General features: G+C 50.5%; 2 protein-coding genes across 2 annotated transcripts; both read right to left on the bottom strand.

Moving 5' to 3' along the window:
- Positions 1-175: 175 nt before the first annotated feature.
- Positions 176-4867, bottom strand: TGAM01_v207564 (hypothetical protein; the record flags this gene model as incomplete). Its single annotated transcript, XM_018805598.1, has 3 exons — positions 176-512; positions 566-4583; positions 4654-4867. 3 exons carry the CDS (start codon positions 4865-4867, stop codon positions 176-178), a joined length of 4569 nt encoding a protein of 1522 aa, XP_018661258.1.
- Positions 4868-6407: 1540 nt separating this feature from the next.
- TGAM01_v207563 (hypothetical protein) lies at positions 6408-7583 on the bottom strand (the record flags this gene model as incomplete). Its single annotated transcript, XM_018805597.1, has 1 exon — positions 6408-7583. One exon carries the CDS (start codon positions 7581-7583, stop codon positions 6408-6410), a length of 1176 nt encoding a protein of 391 aa, XP_018661257.1.
- Between the last annotated feature and the right edge of the window lie 11721 nt (positions 7584-19304).

Raw genomic sequence — 19304 nt, 5'->3', positions numbered from 1 at the left:
CTCATTCATTAACCATTTCGCCACAGGTAGAACCTACAGCAGCCATGTTCGGCATCAGGCGCTCCCAGTTAAGCAGACGGAACCCAGAATCCAATACATGAAATATCCACTCATCTAATGCCAATGTCATCAGATAACAAACACTCGCTCCTTCTTTTCCAGTAGCCGAAATATTTTATTCTATTGAAACACATAAACCACGCCAGACCGATCCACAGACACGCTCATCGAATACGGATACTCCAAAATCGCCACGTCCATAATCAGATCCAAATGCGACTTCAACAGCTGCTGCTGTTGCTGCGAAATCACCGTCGACCTCGGTGCCTTCTGCCTGGCCGTTCCCGCATTGGGCGAAGACGCCGCATGCCTCGCGAACCGCTCCGTATTGAGCGTTGTCGACGATGTCGGGTTCATGCTTGTATACGTAGGCGGCTGCTCGTCCGACTGGAGGCCGCTGTAGATACATGAATTCTCGATCCGTGAAATGTCCCAGAACCGGAGCATCTTGTCTGATCCAGCCGTAAGCATGTATGCGTGCCGGACGTCGCGAGAATCCTCTGACGTCCCTGTGCCCACAACCATCGCTCGCACTCCACGATCTCCATTACCCATGTCGCTAATCTCGAGGTTGGTCGCAAACCGGCCAAGCATCCCTTCGGGCTTGTCTTCGTCGACTTCCCACGCAGTATATCCCTTCTGGCTGTCCTTCGTATGGCCAGTCCGGTATATCTCTCTGCAAGTTGTCTTTTCCAGGTCCCACACGGTAACTTCTCCCTGCCCTGTTCCTCCGGCGACGCAGATCCATTTGCCTCTTCCTTTGTTAGGGTGCACGCAGATCCGATAGATCGACCCCTTTCCAGGCAAACCCCAGCCTTTCAGCCTCATCTTGAAACGAAGATCCCAAAGGTCGACTACGCCATGAGAAGTCCCCACGCACAGCCAGTTCCTTTTCTTATCAATGCAGAAGCACGTTGGCGTTCCATGATGAACAGGATTTTCCAGGATGTAGAGGACTGTCATGGTCCTTAAGTCCATGGCCAGAATTCTCGACAGATTCGTGGCAATGACGAGAATGGAACTTTGTTCTTGCTTAAAATGTTCGCACCATACGGCATATTCGCCTTCTGGTAGCTGATATTCACGCAAGTCTCGCAGCTTTGTATACCTAATCACACCGCTTGTGGGAACTGTATCAACCTTGACTACGTGAACGCTGCCATCGGATGCACAGCTGACAAAGCAATGAGAATTCTCAACAAAGCAGAGAGCAAGAACGCGAGCTCCTTCAGCATGTTTGTAAGTCTGCCGAGATCGGTTTGTAATATTACGCTCAAGCCGTTGTGTATCCCATATCTTGACCGTCCCATCATTACCGCCTGTAATGAAGAAAATATGGTCCGGAGAGGGAATGACCCGGTTGATAGGCCCGTGGTGTTCTGCAAATGTCGCCACGAGATGGCCATCCGGCTTCCAAGGAGGATCTGCACCAGGTACATTGACCGATCTGCTCTTATCTCCAGATATAGGCTGTACCATGGGCCCAAACTCGAGCACGTCGCGGGGAAAGTTTTCGACGTACATGTTGTCAAGCATGCGTCGAATATGAGGGTCTGTCCCTTCATAGCTATGGCGCACATGCTTCTGACGAGTATTTTCTTCGGATTCTGCGCCTGGCCCAGAAACAACTTGTATTGGTACTGCCTGGGCAAACGGCCCTTCTACTTCTCCAAAAGCATTAGCGTCGCTTGTTCCAGTCTCCGGGATAGACTTATGGCCGTCTTTGCGATCCAAAAGACTGAGAGCACTTGACTGGTGCCGGATGCCTCTGCGAGAAGAATAAGATGCATCCTTAACAGAAACAGAGTCATCCCCAGGGCCCAATGGAGATGTCATGGCCCTCCTAGAGTCCGTCGAACTAGCTCTGCCACTCCCAGTGGGAGACAAGAGCCTACCTGTACTCCTGGAGGGCAAAGGCCCAATACTGTGTACTCTTTTGTGCGAATGAAGAGCGGCGCGCTTTTTCTTACCGAGCGTATCATCTATTGTCATAGAGGCATCTAATAGTGCATCTGCAATCGTATACGGACCTGTTACTGGAGGTGTGGGCTCCAAATCCGGTAAAACAGCAGCAGGGTCTTTCAGAGCCGTGTCGTCGAAGAATACCGTCTGCGGTGTTACACCCAGCTCCTTCAGCTGGACAAATCCTGTTGGCATATTCTCTTCCTCTGTAGAAGAGACGACAAAAGCGTCGCGAGCCTTGTTCTTGCTAAGTCGCCAGATATACTCGCCCAATGCTAGTAGTTTTATCTCGTCTTCGGGTTTCAGGCCGAAATTCCGTAACTTCTCGAGCCATTGTTCATCCTCTTCGTTGCGGTTAATCTTGCTCAAAGAAGAAGATATCAGTTCTTTGGACGATCGAGCTGCCGAGGCCAGCGGTACCTGGCCCGGTGACGACCGCTTTCCCAAAACAGATTTCCAAAAGACTCCCTTATCGGTTTTGGAAGCCCAAGTCAGTGCCTGATCAAAAACTGCCCTAGGGAGAGGCTTCTTCAAAGAGTCGAGCAGGTTTAGCTCGGAAAAATCGGAGATAGTATGTATTTTGAGGTATGGCCTGACCAATGGCAGCAATATGCACTGGATATCGGCCTTGGATAAGAATTTGGCAGCCATAGATAGGAATTCAGCTGCAGATTCTCTAATCCATGCGTTTGGGTGCATGGTAAGCCGTGCTACCAAGTCAGCCAATTCCCAGATCCTTGGTCCAGACAGCAGTCCTAGTCCTGCAATTTGAGCCAGCGAATGTAGAGCTGAACGCACAACATTCTCCTCCGAGTCTGCCAAAGTCTGGACCATGAGAGGTAGCATAAATTCTTCTAGGCTTGTGCTCCCCATAAAAGTCGCAATGCCCACGACCGTGTCCAGGAAGGCGCTCTTCAACATCCAGTCTCCGTCGTTGAGGTAGGTGATCAAATGCGAAAGTAAGATGTCGTTTGAATTGTCCTGAAAGTGCATGCAGAGGTCTGGCACAGAGGTCAAGAACGCTCGTCGAACGTTGGCGTCTGGATCCTCGACGAGCTGCTTTGCATGGCTCTCTAAAATCTCAGAAAGTTGTCGGCTTGCATTGTCGTACATACTCTCAAAGTTTGCTGTGGCGCCATTCGTCCCAGGCTCAACCTCTGGATCGGTAATCGGCATCGATCCATCAGTCTTGAGGCTAGATGCCATCTCCAGAAAACGCTGTGCAGTAGAAGCAAGGCTACCTATGCAAGACGCATACGTTAATCGCACCAAGGAATTGGGGGTCCATGATTTAGTGCCAAGGGCAATCTCCATCCTTGGCAAGACGTATTCCACCAAAACATGAGAGTTGATTGGCGTGGTCGTCCGTACCAGCTGCAATAGCTGAGTGACGTTTCGTATGACTGTAACCAGCACTATATCCGTCTCTTCTTTACGCAATAGTGACATTAGGTACGGAAGCACTCTGTCGAGCTTGGCCTCATCGGTAAGTCTCTCAGCAAACGCTAATAGCAAATCGCATGCCCTGATTCTAGACGCAGCTCGGGCTGTTGTCCTCATAGCCGAGGCAACCAACGTCAAAAATAGCAGCGTCCCGTCGTCTTCTGGTGGTTCGAGATCGGCTGAAACGGAGTGTTCGTGAGTTGGAATACTCAACCTGACAGGGAAATGGTCCAGCCCCAGCCTTGATTTGGGAATTATCGGCTCCGCGGTCTGCTTTTCGTTATGGTATCCCAAGAAATATGAGATTTTGTCAAAGTCGTTAAAAATCCTATCTATCCGGTTATCCGACTCGCCCAAATTACTCTGGGCTCCAGATATCGGGCTGTTCCCAGAAGATGGATCCGTAATAAGCTCCATGTATTGGTGTAAAAAGTTGTAAAAATAGCTAGGAAAGACTTTATCTTTCCAAAAGTCAAGATACTGTTCCGCTGAGTAACGCCTCTCCGGGTCAAGCTGAATCATATGAGCAATCATATCTCGCACGTCTTTGTCCGAAATGACGCTCAAGTGAGTAATGACCGGATCGTATTCGCCCCGACGATACTTGTACAGCTGTGCGAGACTGAATATTTCAGATTCGAGGAACAGCTGTGCAATGACACATCCCGCGCTGAAGATGTCCATGGCCCACGTCATCTTGGGATTCTGTGGCGGAGCTTCATTAGATGAATAAAATCGCTCGGGGGCGATATAGCACGTCCGCCGCCCAGAGGAGTCGAAGAAGTAGGAAAAGTCGCCGGGGTTATCGTCGGGCAGCATTATGGGTTTGTAAGCGGATGAGAAGTCCGTTAGATACAGCCAGTTCCAAGATGTAACCAGTACGTTCTGAGCCTTGATGTCGCCATGATAAACGTCTCGTGCGTGGCAATCTCGCAGGGCGCAGAGAAGTTGAAAGGCCAGCCACTTCTTTTCGATATCTTCGAGGAAAGGCCGCGTACTCATACGATCATAGAGAGAGTTGTACATGAACTGCCGCACTAGATATCCGTTTGTCTCGGTTTCGATAATACGCTGGAAGCCCAAGGCATTAGGGACATCCGCCAACGCCTTTCGTTGCTCTATTCAGAAGTGCACACGGTTAGCATATATGGTCCCCGTCTCAAACCACAGACACATTGAAGCTCTCACCTATAATCTTCTTCTTGTACTTCTCCAACTTCACTTCCGTATACGGCTTCACAAGCACCTTGACCAACACGACGCCATGTTCATGCCTGCCCCGGATACTCTTCATGAACCGAGCATTTCCAATGCTCTTCTCGTACTGGATATCCTGCAGCTGGGCAATATCTATGCCCGCCGCGCCGGCCGACGGCGTTGCCAGAGAGAAGCCTTGACCCATGATTAATCGAGCGAGCGTGATGTTTATTAAATCTCGTTCTTTGGGTAGCTATCCAGAGACCGTTTACGACCCGAGACGCAAGACCAGACGACCGAGACGAGACGACCGAGAGAGGGGTGGGATGCGACGTCTTATCGTTCGGCCAGGTTTGAGGCAGCCGTCATCTTGGATAGACGGTAAATCCAAGTCGGCAGAGGCAACGGTTTCGAAACGAGGGCTGCCAGATATCGTCGTTCGGTAGGAGGTCGTGTAACGAAAGAAAGAGAGAGTTTGGTTGCTTTGCTGAGGCTTGAAGTGCGGGAGGGACGTCACCTGCTAATATGCGCCGCCTCTGGATCGGAGCTTGCCAGGTACCTACGCCGCCACAGCGGGTGGGTTTGGCCGCATAAGCATCCGCTAGCAGCCACTAAAATCAGCTGCCCGCCAGAGCTAAAGACAGCACAGAGCAGTTGAGCTCGGCTGCCTGTTAAGCTGAGCTAAGCTATCAAGACGCTTGATGCCTCAGCCTTGCCATTCTATACAAACTAGTATTTACCTACTCTTTAATAACTCATGAAATTTAATTCGTCGATATACAGTGATTTTTCTTAGATTCTTTGTGGAGCTTAGAGAGACACGGGTGTTGGTGATAGCCTGCTCAGTGTTCAGATTCTTGCTCCTCTACTACACTTCACCAAGGCCATGCTACAAGATAACCATGACAAGAGAAAATGATCACAAGAGAAAAAGATTCATTCGATTCACAGCTTTCCATTAAACGTACTATATGTATCCCAACCAACCACAATGGGAATCAATGTCATATACCCAGAAAAAGAGCCCATATCATATTTGTATCAAGTTGTTTAAAAAATAGATATAAAAAAAAAAGAAGTGGTTATAGATGGTACCAAACGTCAACCATGATCCGGTATCCCATGTCCATATCCAGAGACTCATATACACCAGGAAAGTGAAAGAAGTAAGAATAAGTAAGTTCCTTTCATGATAGACAAGGAATAGGCTCAAGAATCCAGCACTGCGTTGCCTTTCGAGTTCGTACACATCGACGAAGATGTGGTTTCTTTCAACGACGGGTCCCGGCATGATCGGACTCGGATATCCTGCCCTAGAAAAAAGAAACCCAGAAGATATAGCGCGTGCGTGTGTGGAAAGAAAAGATGAAGAAAAAAGAGGATATTCCAAATGAAGGAGGTATGATGGGTACTAACTGAAGAAGTAAAAGAAAAAGTAAATGTAGTAAAGTAAAAGTAAACAAAAACGCCCCTTTTCGCGGCTAATGCGATATTTCCTTTGTAAACTTTGGCTTCAATAGCCCCCATTTGAGTGAAATGCTTAGATGTATACCTCCCCGCCCATTATTCCTGAACTCCTATGCATACCAGGATCGTTAAAAAAAACAAAAAGAATTGGTTTTTCATTCCGTCATTGGCAAGAAAATGTTTCAACATTTTCTGATCCCCATGCCCGAGCTATGTCGGTTATGCAAAAAAAAAAAATGGATAAAGCTTTCAGACTTGTTTTGTTTTCTTTTTTTCTCTCAATTTACTATGGCACGCATGCGCATCTGCCGTGTTGAGCGGTACCGCATCTTTGCCAGCATGGCTTCTGTATCGAAGTCGCTCTGACCGGCATTTGGGTCTGCCTCGATCCGGTCGACCATGTGCATAATGGGGGCCCTTGGCGCGGCGGGATCTGCCACTTCGAGCTTCTGCGAATGGGGATCGCTGCCTTCTTTGTGATGCGGTACCAATGTTCTGCTGACGGTGATGGACTTGATGGTGCGGGGCTTGGATTCAGCCTCCTTCAACTGGTCGGGCTCTTCGCGTTCAATACGCTCGAATTCCTTCTTGGCCATCTCGAGCACCTCGCCGATGCGTTTCTGGATCTTTTGTACCTCTTCGTTGCACTTGGCATCTCTTAAGAACTGGTGGGCGCCGTGCTCACACGTGCTCTGTACAAACTCGAGGGCCTTGTCCAGCTCGTCATACACGTCGGGAGTCTGGTTGGGCAGGCCGGGGTGGCCACTGCGCATGGCAGCAGGTCCATACCGCCGACTGCTGATATATCGTAGTGATGGGAGCGCCTCTGCACCTCTGTCGTCGCCACCGGTGTTCTCGTCGTCGGGAACTTCCATCTCGGCTAACTTCTTAATCTGCGCCACCTTGGCAGCCATCTTGGCCTTTCGCATCAGATTCCTACTCGACGATATAAACCGGACCAGGTCGTCAAAGAAACCCTGAACGTAGCTGTCGTAGTAAACGATGATCATATTCCTAGTACGATATGTCTGCCGGGGGCCATCTGCTGAGGCAATAGACGCCGTCTTGTTCTTCTTGGCCGCTCTGGCGCTGGGGATGGCATTGGTATCTGTCGAAGATTTGGGAAATAGGGGGCGCTTCTCGACAGCAGGGCTTGGCGGTGACGACCGGCGTTCTCTGGGGCCGTGAAAGGGTGCCTTGACGATGTCGGGCTGTGGCTGAGTGGGAGCATCATCGGTGAAGAAGATGTGCATGGCGCCATCATCCTTGGGCTTGAGAGATTCCGTTGAGCCTTTATTCCTCAGCGATCTGGTCTCGGGCTCCTTGTGGGGGTTTGCCTCGGCCAAGGCAGCCAGCTCCAGCTGGCGCTTGTCGACCTGGCTACTCAGCTCATCGAGCTTCGTTTGCCAGTCGGGGATGTTGTTGATGAGGTTCTTTAGAGCGTCGATAGCCATCTCGCGGAAGTTGTTTTCCCGCGACGAGACTCTGGACGGAGCAATTGTGGCGGTGTTAGGCGTTGTCACCTAACAATCAAAATCGGAGATGTGGTATTGAAAACTTTCGTCGAGGTCGTATAAGATGTCTCCTGAAGCGTCGATGGACGCTGCCCTCGTGGACTGGAAGAAGGAAGTCCAGCGAAACAGTGGAGAGAAAGCGAGAGGAGCGAGAGCGAAGAAAAAGGGTGGACAAAGAGGGTAGCTTTGGCCTTACGTTAGCTCAGTGGAGCTCGCCGTCGCAACTTCCGTCGACGAACCTTTTTTTTTCCTGTCCCAGTAACCAGCTCTGTTCTCGGTAAAGAGGCTTGGGGGAAAAAAAACCAGCGCGAGCCAGCCGTCCGATATACCCACTAGCGTCGAGGGAAATGACGGGGAAAGAAAGTCGTTTGAGGCTGTGGAGAACTGAGAGCGACGTAAATGGCGTGGTGTGTGTGTGCAGCGGTCTGATCTCTCGTCGGTCGTCCGTAGCTCAATGGAGCTGCCAGCGATACGCTTTTGGTGGCTTGGAAGGTTTGCCGAGAGGGGAGATGCTAGGCTCCGGTTGGGTTGGGCGATGGATTGCAAGTTTCGGTCGAGCGACTGGCACTGAGGCGGCGGCGGGAGATTTTCGTCTGGTGAATCTGAATCTGCGTTTTGGAAAAAAGGAAGAGTCGAGAGTCGAGAGTCGAAAGGGATCGAGAAAGCGAGCACGCAAACAGAGAAGTAAGAGAAGAGCGAGGCGCGCCGCAGAAAGGGTGGTGACCTGTAATATTAATAACGGCTGTCCGAGGAATCGATGAGACGGGGACCCTGTAGAGAGAGAGCTGTACTGGATGCTACAGGCACCTACACCTCGCACAGGAGCAAGGTTGTTGGCCTGAGGAGCCCGAGGAGTGTGCTGTGCTGTTGGGCGGGCGTGGGCACAGTACCTGCTCCACCTCGGAAGCAAGGACATGGGGCGCATTTACCGCGGCCAGTCTGTACTGTATTCGCAGCACCAGGGGGGGTAGGTACGGGGTACATCCAGCGCGAGGTACCCGGACTCTTGCAAGGCCGCAGGAACCCCAGAAGGAGCGCAGGGGCCGCCGGTTCCCACAGTACGTAGCACACAGTGCCTGCACCCTGAGTCGGCCCCGTCGCTCACGAATTGCCCCAACGGTCACTCGCTGGATCGGGGACAGCCCCCGTATTTCGAGGGATCAAGGAGAGCCAGACCACACTGTGGGCAGGCTGCATTTCGCTGCAAGCTGCGTCTGCTGCAACGAGCATACGAATTAGTGCCTGTATTCCAGCAGAGGTATCGGATACTTGCAGCGCGTACTTTGTACCAGCCGGGTGCGCAAATACGCGGGATGGTGCGCAAATAGGCGGGACGGTGCGAGCTGTCGCAGAGCATTGGGGGTTATGGGTACTTGGGTACATACGTACGTGCGTGCATGCAGTGTCGGGGGTTTAGCGACACAAGCCGCATCTACCGCCGACGGCCAATGGCCAATGGCACTGCGTCGACACGCTGCCCAATTGGGCATTTTCACACGAATCAGTACGGCAGTACTTCTGCCATGCCATTGAAGCCTTGCCTTGCCTCGTCTTCTTGTAGTTTGCAGCACATGGCTCGGCTGTCGTCAAGCAAGAGCTGATTGCTTATAGATGCTGGTATGCAAGAAGTATTCTCTGATTGGGAATTACAAGGACGCGGTGTTCAAACTCTACATGGCAGCCATCGGCACCTTGATATCCGGAGCACATCTCAGAGCTTCGTACCTGTACTCATATATAGAGACTGCTCTTTGCAACGCAGTACAGCCAATGCGTGCTTACATCTGCTCGTGCATTGCTCAGGTTACAGCGAAAGTCGCAGAATGCAGCAGCAAGTGGATTCGAGCTGTTTTCCTAGGGCACCGCCTCTCAGTAGCACATGCTTTTGTGTTGTTGGTTGAGCCTCTGCTGTGCATCTTGGGCTTCGACTAATGTAGGATATACGAGCGTCAACGTCGTAGTTTCAAGTGGAGGAGAAATATATAGGCAGTCTCCGAGCTACGCCCATTGTAAGAAAAAAAAAGTATGAAAAAAAGATGGAGCGGAAAAGAATAGTGAAAGGGCATAGGACACATGCTATAGCACTGTGCTCCATACAGCCCTATGCCTATGCTATCGCCGCCGCATCGCGGAGAGAAGAGCAGCAAGCCCCAGAGCAGATGTCCCCTGGTGTCCGTAACATTATACTGCAATGAAGCTGGCCAGTATGGCAGAACAGCAGAGCGCCGCTAACACAACGACTAGTAGGTATTGATCATCGCAGTCTAAGTTGGAGAAATCAAAAGCAAGAATGATGCTACGGCAGGGTAGATCTACGCGCTTCCGCGCCGCGCCGAGTCGGCGTTTGCCACGCCGTTGTTTTCTTAGCATCAATCTGGCAAATCTACTTAGGACAGCGGGGAAAATGAAAAGCCGTTTGCTAGACCGATGCCGTGTCAAAACGACAAGCAGGCAAAAAGGTTCCCCGCGTATGGAGGTATGCAATCAGTACATGTATTCATGTTCTTCACACACAGCCTATGGAAAATAGGCTGAACTAGGTATGCGCAAGTATGAGGCGATGAGGCTGCGGATAGGAATGCGAAACTCGCTCGATGCTGTGGTTTGCATATCCTTGCTCCGTCGTCTTATTCACCGGTCCGGTCATTTGCAGATGCGTATAGATACCGGAGCTAAGCCTTTAGGGCGACCTAGGCTCGAGGCACAGCGCGCACAAGCTTTCGGCATCTTAGATCTTCGTGCAACGAGGCTTCGCGCCATCTCCTAGGTCTGGCATGTAGGCCTGGCCTGGCTGGCCTAGCAGTGGCATCAGGACTATGCTGTGATGCCTGTCCCACTTGCAACGGCTGCTACGTGCTGTGACGTGAAATGTGGCTCGCCGAGCGGGCCTGTCCGCGCCATCCAGAAGCCCAGGTGGAAGCAAAAGGCCATACCGTAGCAGCGCAAAGGAGCAGCTCTTGGTGCTGTAGGATCATGGACAGGGAGCGGCCGCCAGATTGCGACCAGCCAGCGATGGGTTCATCCTCCGGTCGGGCGCCAGGTTGAGCTCGCCCGTCGCTACAGGCCTTGGCAGCAGAGCTCCCTGCCAAAACGACCTGACAACATGAGATTGATACAGTCCATGTACCTATCTCATCGTCTCACGTCTCCTGGACCCATCGTCCACAGGGCGGATCGCCGCAAGCACCACAAGTACGTTGACCTGTGTTTATCGCACCAGGACATCTCAGCATAGGTGAATGAGAAAGAAAAGATTGAGGGCAATAGCCGCGGGCAAGGAAGCATCGCCTGTAAGCCCAGCTATCACCGTAAGCGAGGCTTTTGAGCCGCTCCACGGCAACGCCGCACGCAAGGCTACATGTAGGCATATTCATGCTGTCTTTTATCATTTTTTTTTTCTTTTTTGTCGTCTTCTTCGGGAGTGTTTCTTTTTCTTTCACAGCCGCCAAAGATGAGACGAGACAGCGAATAAACAGTGACCGTTGTTTTCTCAGTGAGTGAATTACCGACTTCAGCATCCGAATGGTCAGCGGCCCGATGCAACTGTTGGCTCGATCTCAGCAGGTCCTTGCAGTCCACTCTGCTGTTATTAAACCGAGAGCAGCAGCAGCAGCAGCAGCAGCACACACAGCTCAACGGCGATCCAATCTCTACCCCGGGTTTTCCCTAGTACGGGCGTTTTCAGTGTCTATTTCAGTGGCATGCGTATCCTCTTTTCATGCAAGATGCGTGCCGTCATCCTCGCACTTGCAACTCTGCACAGTACAGTATGACCTATTCGCCAAAACGGCCTCTGGCTTCAAGCACTACAGAAGTTGTCGTGGCATCATCCATCGCCTATCCCACTCGGCAGCATGTGCCTACCTATCGCTATCCCACAGCCGCGCGGGACACCGAGTTCCACCTACATGAGCACTTTGTGCACTGTGCAATTTGGCCGCTTCGCGCTAGTATCGGCCAAGTAATTCCTACTTGTATGAGTGGACACGACCTGTTGATCCCGCGGCAGCATGTTGTTTCTGATTATGGGCACAGAGTCGTCCTCTGATTCAAAATCGTCTGGTTGCATTCGCAGAGTAACACAGCATCCCGTTTGATGAGTGGTAAAAGTCTCTCGGGGATCTAGGCGTGACGTATTGACCAATCGCGGTCCCCAGCTGATCGGCGACCACCCGCCGGCAGTGAGACCATCCAAGAGTCCCGCAGGAGCCTGTCTGTTTTGCATCGTCCTTTGCGTTGTACACGTATATCTGGTCCTTTGAACTTGTCTTGGATCTCTTCCCATGCATGCGTCCAGCCAGCCAGTCAGGATGCGCATCTCCATGTCTACTAGCTCGCGGCAATAGTCCCCTAGTATCTGCTGCGGCTTTGCTTGGTCGTGATCCGATGGGCTAATATGGTGCCCTTTCTTCTCCTTTTTTCCGCCTACCACTTACTGTAGTGGTCCATTTTGAGATCGGGGCTAATAAACCGGGGTGGAGGCTCTTACTGCTAAGCTTCATCTCCATGAGGGCACTGTGGCGTCAATGCCATGCCGTGCCAGGTTCGCTAGGCGGCACACGCACAAGCGAATCGCGCCAGATTAGATTGTCTGTTCGCACATAGCAGCCTTTTTCGATGCTCGCTCCGTAGATTTTCTGATGCTCACGCACATGGTCGTGCTGGCACAGGCATGGAGGGCTTAGTACGGGGTACAAGGTCCAAACAGGTAGTCGCCGGATGTCAGGTTGATTCCTGACATCAAGATGTGATTCGCAGCGATATCCGGATGGCACTCCGCCGGACGTGGCCTTGACGAAGCATCGGCCTACAAGGCAACATACAGTACCTGTATGCACGGTCATCAAATGAAGAGAAGGGGACTTTGTTCAACAGCTGGCCCGGGGAGTTAGCGGAGTTTACGTGAACGCTATGGTGAGTCGTCGGGATGTCACTCCCCATTCTTGTATCCCGCGGACTTCCGCATTCTTTCCACGGCACGCCAGCTTCCCGCCGCCAACAGCAGCGCAACACCAAGAAGAGGCAAAAAAGACGCCCTCCTCGCCCTCATTGAGATGAATAGCCGGTATGCGAGCTGCTGACGGGACGGGCTTCTTTGTTTGTCGTTAGTCCCGAGCGTGTTGCAGAGCCGAAGAGCCAGGAACAGGAGTAGGAGCAGCAGTATTGCAACGGTGTGGTTAGAATATGACACTTTTTCTTACTGATTCAAGCAACATGGCGTGAAGGGCTTTTGCTGTATCATGTTTTCACTCTCTCATACACATGGGCATGCTCTGGCTCTCTCTGAGACCCGCCCGGCAGTAGCACCGCTAGCAACGCATCCAACGACAGCGCAGAAAGACGGTCTGCGCTCGATGCAGTTGGTGGATATGGAAATCATGCGCTGCACTCTCGGGGCAATCATATTGGCCGCTGGACCGCCCAGCTGTCGCCAATCAGCTGAGCGCGGTGCGAATCGGTTCGAGTCAGGCGTGCCGTATCGTGTCGTCGACGTCGTGCCGCATCGGCGACTCCAGCTGGATGAGCCGTGATTTTCAAGAGGACCCCGGTCGGTTCTGATTCTGGCGTGTCTTGTGTCAGCGCAGCTTTACGTAATCGGAAGGCGAAGCGAAGAAGGTGCAGGGAAGTTGGGCGAGGAACGAGGGTAATGTACTCTGTACAAGGGTATAAAAGTCCAGTACGGGTACACACCGTTGGCCGTCGTATTCTGCATGCAAAATAGCATGTGCCAGCCGGTATAGAGTACTCCATGCGGCGTACATGGTACGTGCGCCCGTGCTAAGCTCTTATTGGCACCCTCACCAAAAAGGGATCTACAAGTACGGGCGTAAAGTTGTACGTTTTCGACCTGAATCTTGTCCATCCGCAAGCGAAAGGAAAAAATCTCCCTTGGCGGTGTTTCGGGCCGCAGAGTAGCGCTCAGACGCCTGGCTAGGGGCAGCGGAAGCTAGCTCCGTCTAGAAGAAGGCCAGAAGAAAACTGCGAGCTGCAAGATGCTGCCGTTATAAGCCAGTCACAGATGTACAAGTAAGAGGAAACCATTTAAAGGATTGTGTGATATCCGTAGAAAGTATGAGAAGTATGGTTTGGGCGTATGCTTCTTAACCTAATGTACTGATGGATTCTTCAAAACTTGCGTAAAACTTGCGTATTAATTTCAAGATACAACTCGTAGCTAATCAATAAAGCTGTTGCGTGCCAGCAGTTAAACAAACTTTGATATCCGCTATTCTATCCTCCGTGAACTGTTCGTCGAATTCCCCAGCCGGGGAAGAAGCTTTGCTGCGTAGCCTCGAATCGAGGACGGCGCGGAGATCTCAGTTGGACTTTTCGAAAAGGGAAAGTTACTGCGCGGGTGTGTAGTTAATGGCAAGGCTTGAGGAATCAAAAAGGTACTTGTAAGGATGAGATGAGCCCTTGATTCGAGATGGCGTATATTTTCCCTTTCAGATGGGCTTTGATAATGCCAACCCATACCTGAACATTACTTGATACCTGCCAATGCTACATAAATCGAACACCCATGCATTGTCTTGCCTTGCCTTGCCTTGTCTTGCCTTGCCGTGCCGCTTGTATAAATTTTATTCCCGGCTTCAAAGATGAAACGTGCGGGGTCTAATTCTAGAAACCTTATTCACTGACAATGATGCATTGATATCGCAGGATGCTGAAATTGAAATGACATCTCAACATACTAGCATCTGCTTTCTTCAGATACATACCTATTCCCTTGGTGCCAAGAGACAAGGGAGAGGACGACGATGGCTTCAAGTGCCAATTCCTAGCGATTCCGATGTATGGGGCCGACGGCCAATAGGAAAAGGGGGATCTTCCTCAAGACCCGAGTCTATCAAATCAAAGCCCGTCGATGTCCCATATCCATACAAGTACGTTCAAACAAGTACACGCCAAGCAGTATCTCCTTTTTTTCTCTTTTTGTTGTTTCCGCTTTCCCATCTGATACTGTTATCTCATCTTCTTCCTTTTGTCCATTGAAGTAACAGCCGAAACGGCAAACGCGTTGAATGATGACGATTGTTGACACCTGGTGGAAACTGACAAGGTTAAACGAAATGCCCAGGTTGCAGTACGAACGACCCCATCGCATTCCCCCAAATGCTACTCTACTGGTACACACAACTAGGACTCATCATCATCCCACATGCCCACCGATCTGCTTCCATCAGCATCAGCCACCGCGTTTGAGGCGAATCTAATGCGGCAGGGCGACGGGAGACGCTGCCGAGCCGGCCTCCCTCAGTTCTCTCCCGCTCCACTGCCGTCTTTTTAGGAACTGATGTCAAATGCTAGTATGCTGCACCATGTAGCGCCGAAAGGAGACTTTTCTTTGCGAGGGGGGCCAAAATAGGCAATTTGGTTTTTTTTTTTTTTTTTTTTTTTTTTTTTTTTAATACAGGCACCTTGCAAACGTTTATATAAAAAAATAGCAACGAGTCTAGGCAAGGCAGTTCGCCGTATTACTTGCCATCTCGAGAGAATGCCCCGGCATTACACACATGCACTCTTCTGTACTGTACGACCCAACCACCAACTACACGTGGCCGCGATGATTACTACTTGCTCAGGGCGTATATTCGGATTCAGCGGCCCAGACGGGGCAACTTCAACGCCTTCAAGTGGTATACACTACAATGCAAGCATGAAGTATAAAAATTCTCTTTTCTCCCCCTTCATTCTTAACACCGACGCCCTATCAGACCCGCCGGCGTAATCGCCGGCGTGCCGCTGTCGTTGGTTGAAGGGGCCCAGAAGAAAAAAAAAAGAGGATTCATTGATCGCTACTGTGCCATGCGGCAGAGAAGTTGTGGGACTCTTTCTCTCAACTGCATCAGAAGTTCAAAGACCACAAAAAAAATCACACACGTAACTCTGTACTTCAGCACATTCATGCCAGTTACAAACCTACTGTATCTGCTGCAGTACACTGTTGGGCCACACCCCCTGTAGTTATAAAAAAAAAATTGGAATTGGAATTGGAATTGGAATCAGTCATCACAGAAGAGATTGTCAAACTACCAGACGGGGTTGTTGGGATAGTGCCGGATGTCGCTTCAAGGAAAATAGGAAAGGAAAGGAAAGGAAAATCTCCTCCCAGGCAGGCTAGGATCGCACCTATGAAATGAACATGGAGAGATTCCCTGCCCTTTCAGAGCCCTGCCGAGTGCAATGCAGTAAAGCAAACATCAACAGCAAAGAAAAAAGGACCAGTGGCAGAAGGGAAAAGAGAACCTTGAGATGCCGGTGGATTGTCGTGCATGCAGCCCGGCACATGTCAAAAAAGGGAAGAGATACGCTGCCAGGGCTGTGCCAGGGGGCCTTGAAGCTTTGTTTTGCCACCCTGCTCAGGAAATCGAGGACTGTACTTGTACCAATAATTCGTACCATGAACAGCACGCATTGCAAGGTACTCTTGACAGAGAAAGGCTGCCAAGCGTGGGCAAAGGCGCGGCGGCAGAATGGCAGAACGGGGGTGCTTTGGGCGCCAAGACGCTTGAGATGGATGAAGTCAATGAAATTGATGCCAGTTGATGGACACCACCTCAGTACAGTGATGTATGGGCCTTTGTTCGCTGTCTCGTCCCCTATTGGGGGTGGACGAGCTGTGCCTATAACATGTCATCTGCATTGGACACACGCGCATGTCCGATGCGCCGCCAGGTCTCAGATCACAATTGACGAGGCGTTTAGCCATTTCTGCCATTGACATGATTTGATTTGATTTGATTTGGTTTCTTGGTCTTGTTCTGCTAGACTACGGAGGATTTTTTGCTACAACAGCCTAGAATGTGGGCATCGCGGGCGATCATGGCGGCTGCTAGTGCGGGTGGCTTGGGGCTTGGTGGGCTCGGGGCAGCTTGGCGTGCTAGCGATGGGGAGAAGAGGAAGCCCATTTCACTGCCGGCTTTTATTGGAGGAGCAGGCACCACGATGCTCTCGATTTTTGCTTTTGCTGCTACAGTAGTACTCCAGAGGGAAACTACTGTGGCTAACAGCAGAGCACGAGAGAGTCAAGCACGACACTAACAGATGGCCCGTCCCATATTCTCCGACGCCATTGCGCGCAAACTAAACTCTATCGCTAGCATCAAAATGGCTTCAATCCAATCAATCGCGGGCATCAACCACCACAAGGCAGCAGTCGTTGATTCTGCGCCTCGACATGCATCCATCCAGCGCACATGCCATGGACAACGCATACCTGCTACAGTGTGTTGCTTTTTTCAGGCTGGATTCTGCCCTACACGCCACCACCACCATCACCTCCATCATCGTCATCACTGTCAGAAATCATCGCCATCGGCCTCTTGTATGGACGGGACAGACAGTAATAAACAAAGGTAAAAGAGAGAAAAAACATGACATGTCCACTATTTCTCACGCAGGATTCCCGCCACGTGCCCAAGCAGAAGATGCTGTGTCCCAAAGAGGCAACTATTCTTTGAAACAATACCACAATACTCAATGCTACAAGTACAAGGCATACGCATTACGACTCACGCATGCGTTACACCGTGATGATTGCAGCTGAGAGTTCTCAAACACATACTTGGACGCATCAACATTTGCTGTACGTAGCAGCAATGCTACCTCGACCGCCAACAGAAGAAGAAAAGGAAGCAAGTGCATATTCACTGAATGAAGCCTTACAACCCCAACACTCACACCAAGTACCTACGGAGCAAGGTGGGTAGCAGTAATACCACCTTAGATTGATCGAGCCAGGATTCGTCCCGCAGGCCATTTCCGACGGCAGCGTCTGTTGGCGGCCTTTTTTTGGGTGTGTTAATATAGACCTTTTGTATCTCGTACTCGACTGCCCTTCTCTCTCGCTCTCGCTTTCTCTCTCTTCCTCCAAAGGTTTTTGATTCTCACCATTCGTGGATTTTTCGCACACACACACACACACACACACACTCACGCTTATTGTTCTTCATCCTACTCTTGTACCTATGCACTTGTAGCTTTTGATTCCGTGTTTATACATTACATGCGGAAAAGGAATCCGAGCAGTTACATATATGTAATTAATTAAGCGGTCGCTCCTTTGTTGGACCTCTGCATCCACCCCCCTTAGATCGCAGTATTAGCTTCTGTTACTTTTCGTAGCTAAACACACTAAACTATTCAGAAGCCGTGCCAATCCAGCCTCTTCACGACTCATGCGCTCATTCGCTTCTACACAGGCACATAGATACCTATACTATCTATTACCTGTGATGCCCATCTCACCAGCCGCCTACAGCCCTCCAATGATAGCGCGCAGTCTGAAAAGGGAAATTTGCCCTGCATCACCGCGCGGCTAACGCATTTGCTTCAACTCCCAGTTTTTCCACCGTTGATAGGTGGTTTATATTGCTGTTACATGCACCAATAGATGCTATTGCACGGTCCAAGCCGCGTTTCACTCCAGCCTCGTTGTTTTTTCTGCGTTTTCGTCTTCGTCATCCTCTTCCTTTTCCCTCACGCGTATTGTACTTTTCTGTGCTAGGTAGTATTTTGATGGCGAGTTTCGTTGCAATAGCTCACCCTACAGCAGGCGAGATTATCAATAATTCTCTCCTTGCGCACCAGAAAATACTACCAGCTAATACGCGCTCTTTGCTCTTGATTGCTTTAAAATACTCTGCTATATATAGAGCACGAACGTATCTATTGTTCCATGAATTCCCTAGTATGGATATCGCAGCGCATAATAGCACCTCTGCTCGGAGATGCAAGATAGAAACGGCAAATGCTCTCGTTATACATTTCCCTTTCTACCCTACTACCTGCCTACCTCGGTTTATAAACTTGCGTCGGCGCGAGTAATGAACCAGACCATCACTGTGAGAACACATCTCCCATCTGTAACGTGAACTTGATTTGATGCTACCACTACGTACAATGCTCGAAATGATGCACTCCAAATATTTACAGCTACAAGCCGTGTCATACTTGCCATCCGCATACGGCAACACCCATCCCTCATGTCTTCCCTCTTTCAGCCCCCCTAGACCTCCCCGAGATGCTGTCTCGGAATATTTGTCTTACCATGTACGCCTCTTCGTCCAAAGCTCAGGAATCGGAACCTCGAGGCCCCCCTTCCTCTCGTCACTTGAAGCCGGCAAAGTGGTTGGTACCTTTAGAAGCATACACCACCATCTGCCACGTTTTTCAATGTCTCGTTCTAGAACAAACTATACATAGATACGTATGCTGCTTGTATCATCCCTGGATACACGCGCAGATACATGTGTACACAAGCCCTCCCTTGCCTGAGCAGCACTGTCTTGCTCGCATACCTCACACAACAGGAACGGGAGCACAAATACACCACACCGTTACATCACACTTTATCAAAAATATCCACCTCGCCGACCTGCGATTCGTCCGCTCGTAAAGCTCATGAATCATCCAGAGACAGCATCCAAAGAAGAAAAAAAAAGGGAAAAAGCTCGAACAAGTTGTGATCATCCAATCGACTTCATCCAACAACCAAACACAATCTTCTTGAACACCAAAACTAAATTAGAGTGGATTGGCTAAAAAGCACAGAACAATTATATGAGCGTCATACCCCTCTTCTCGGGTAGCATGGCATCACGCATCTCACCAGAGCCTGCAATCCCAATAGGCCAAATGTACGAGACGAAGGCGTCT

This window comes from Trichoderma gamsii, assembly GCF_001481775.2.
Source record: "Trichoderma gamsii strain T6085 chromosome Unknown Scaffold_28.2, whole genome shotgun sequence".
In the NCBI taxonomy this organism is placed as follows: domain Eukaryota; kingdom Fungi; phylum Ascomycota; class Sordariomycetes; order Hypocreales; family Hypocreaceae; genus Trichoderma; species Trichoderma gamsii.
Note: the sequence above shows the minus strand (reverse complement) of the source record. Positions and strands in the feature narration are given on the sequence as shown.